The following is a 2637-nucleotide window of genomic DNA, read 5'->3' as shown; positions in this document are numbered from 1 at the left end:
TCTTGTTTTATTGTTAATTTTGCTACTATTTTAGAAAATTTGTTTGCCAAGTTGCAACTATCTTAATGTTATTTAAGTATAAATATTTTTTAATGTATTTTCAATTTGTTAAGAAACATTTATTTTAATGTTTTTAGTGTATTTGATTTATTATATTTTTAAATTGATTTTTATATAAAAGTAATCTTAAAAAAATTAATACGAGTAGGTCGGGTCGAGCTCGGTTTTAGCATTTTTAATCTGAGTCAGATTTTGATAGAATTTTAGATCAAATCAAACCCTAAATCTAGAAAACGAGCCTAAAATTTTATATCAATCTAAACCATGATGAAATCTACCAGATAGATACTCTCAACCAACGAAAGAGAAAACTTCATCCTAAGTTAGCAAATGCAATCTTGTGTATAAAAAGGCAGTAGATCGTCAAAAACAGGTAGCTACCTTTAATAATGAGAAGCTAAAAGAAAATTAGTTGTTTTTTAATGAAAACAATATTTTTTTCACATTAAACCCATGAACCCAATTATCATCTATTCTTTATGTCTCTTAGCAAAAAAAAGTGTTTGTCTCTCACCCCCTCTCTCTTTATTTCAATCATAAAAAATAGCTGTCCCTGTTGGGCACATCTCCAATGTCAAGACAAAACCTCCGACGTGGTGTTTTTTTTTTACTTCGGCAATGTGGTGCCGCCGCTGCCTCACCCACGGTTTACTTCAAACAAAACCTCAAAGCTAAGAAATATAATCATTGAATTAAGCAAAGTGAATCCTTGAACCTCATCGAAATTTGTTAATTCCATTTTCTTTTTTGTTCTTTTTTCCTGTAACAATGAATTATTAAGAAAGAAAAGCATGGAAGTCCCTAGATTACAACACAAGGATTTTTGTTTATTTGAATTTCATTTCTGAAATGGATACTAAAAGGAATAAAATAAGAAAAGAAAATGAAAAGATTTGGGTATGGGGTTGAGTGTTAGGCTTCCAAGAATCCTGTCATTCTAAGAACTGAATTTCGCACTTGACTCAAATCCCTTCCTTTAAGTGTCCTTCCATTGCCAGTACAAACAGAAAACGCCATTTTCCCCGCAATTCTCCTTCCTAAAATAACATGGGGAGGCACCATTCCACCGTCGTCATATTCATCGGCTTCGCCGTCGCAATGGAAAACAGTAGCGCCGTGTTGACGTGGAATGTTTACAGGCAGCGAACTGGCGGCCATCTTGTTGTTGTTCTTCTTCGTGGTGCTGTTGTTTTTCTTGGATTTGTAGTTACGTGAAACGCGGCTGTTTTTGGAGAATCCTCGGTAATCGAAGTACTCATCATCGTTAACAGCAGCATCCTCGTCATGTGTGCCGTAATGGTTGCTGTTGTGGTCGGAGAACACAACCTCGGACTCTTGGAACTCTTCTTCAGCCATGAGAAATATTCTGATTGGATTGGGGATTAGATTATATTAAATTGAAATTTGTAAATGAATAGAGGAAGGGATATAGGAATGGAACAGTGGGAGAAAGTGAAAGCGAATTTATATATAATACAGAATTATAAGTAAATCAATTTATATATTATTTAGAAAAGTCAGTAGTAAATCTTTTGTTGTAGAAAAAAAGAAATGTAAATATATAAAAATAATATAAAAATAATATATTATAGTGTTCATATTAATGGTCAATCATTTCGTAATATCTAGCCATAAAATGTGTTTTATTCTCGTAGATGAGAATCAAATCTCAACCTCATAATTAAAGAAAATTTCAGCAACTACCACACCACAGTTCATAATTAAATATATTACATAATTAAATATATAAGTTTATATAAATATATCTACACGTAAATTTTTTTTAAGATGTTATAAATATAATTGTAATTATAATTATAAATAACATACAATATTCGAATATCTGTAACTAAAATAAATGATTACATATTATAAAAAAGAATTAAAATAAAATCTAAATTTGCACATAATTTATAATGAAAATTAAATTTAAAATATTAAAATTTTCAAATACTCATTCTCATTGCCAGATTCATTATATTATTTTGGTTTAAGGGTGTAAAAAGTTCTCAAAATTTAAAAAAATAATAATTTTTTTATATTCAATTGGGTATTTGAACTTTCAAAATACATCAAAAAGGCCCTCAAACTTTTTCAAAACAAGCAACTAAGCCCCTGTTTTTTTTTTGCACTCAATTGGGTACTTTAACTTTCAAAATACATCAAAAAGATCATCTGACCATTAAGTTTAACAGTTAGCCGTTAAAGTTAACTACCTTTAATTTTTTTCATTTAAAGCAACCACGTGGCACAACTATGGTGTGAATGTGGCAAAAAAATGATAAAAAAAATCAATAAAAGTTATAAAAGTTATTAAATTTTAATAAAAAAATATATTTAAAACTTATTAAAAATTAGAAAAAAATTATAAAGATATATAAAATTTTATAAAGTTGTAAGAAAATTATAAAAAAATGTAAAGAAATATAAAAATTGTAAAAAGATTATAAAAGCGTACCAAAAGAAGCATTTAATAAATTTTCTATAACTCTTGTTGATTTTTAGTTTTTATCATTTTTCGCCATATGTCATGCTGTGTTGTGATACTTAATTGCTTTAATTGAAAAAATTAGGGGT

The 2637-nt window shown here is 28.5% G+C and overlaps 1 protein-coding gene across 1 annotated transcript; it reads right to left on the bottom strand.

Moving 5' to 3' along the window:
- Positions 1-864: 864 nt before the first annotated feature.
- LOC107900390 (uncharacterized) lies at positions 865-1499 on the bottom strand. The gene has a single exon (XM_016826004.2). The coding sequence runs from the start codon at positions 1414-1416 to the stop codon at positions 973-975; it is 444 nt and encodes a 147-aa protein (XP_016681493.1). The 5' UTR covers positions 1417-1499; the 3' UTR covers positions 865-972.
- Positions 1500-2637: the final 1138 nt, after the last annotated feature.

Source organism: Gossypium hirsutum, chromosome D06 (assembly GCF_007990345.1).
Source record: "Gossypium hirsutum isolate 1008001.06 chromosome D06, Gossypium_hirsutum_v2.1, whole genome shotgun sequence".
NCBI lineage: Eukaryota > Viridiplantae > Streptophyta > Magnoliopsida > Malvales > Malvaceae > Gossypium > Gossypium hirsutum.
This window is presented reverse-complemented; position numbering and strand designations above follow the sequence as displayed.

Excerpts from the sequence above, each read along its gene's own strand:
- LOC107900390 (XM_016826004.2), bottom strand. The coding sequence starts at position 1,416 with ATGGCTGAAGAAGAGTTCCAAGAGTCCGAGGTTGTGTTCTCCGACCAC.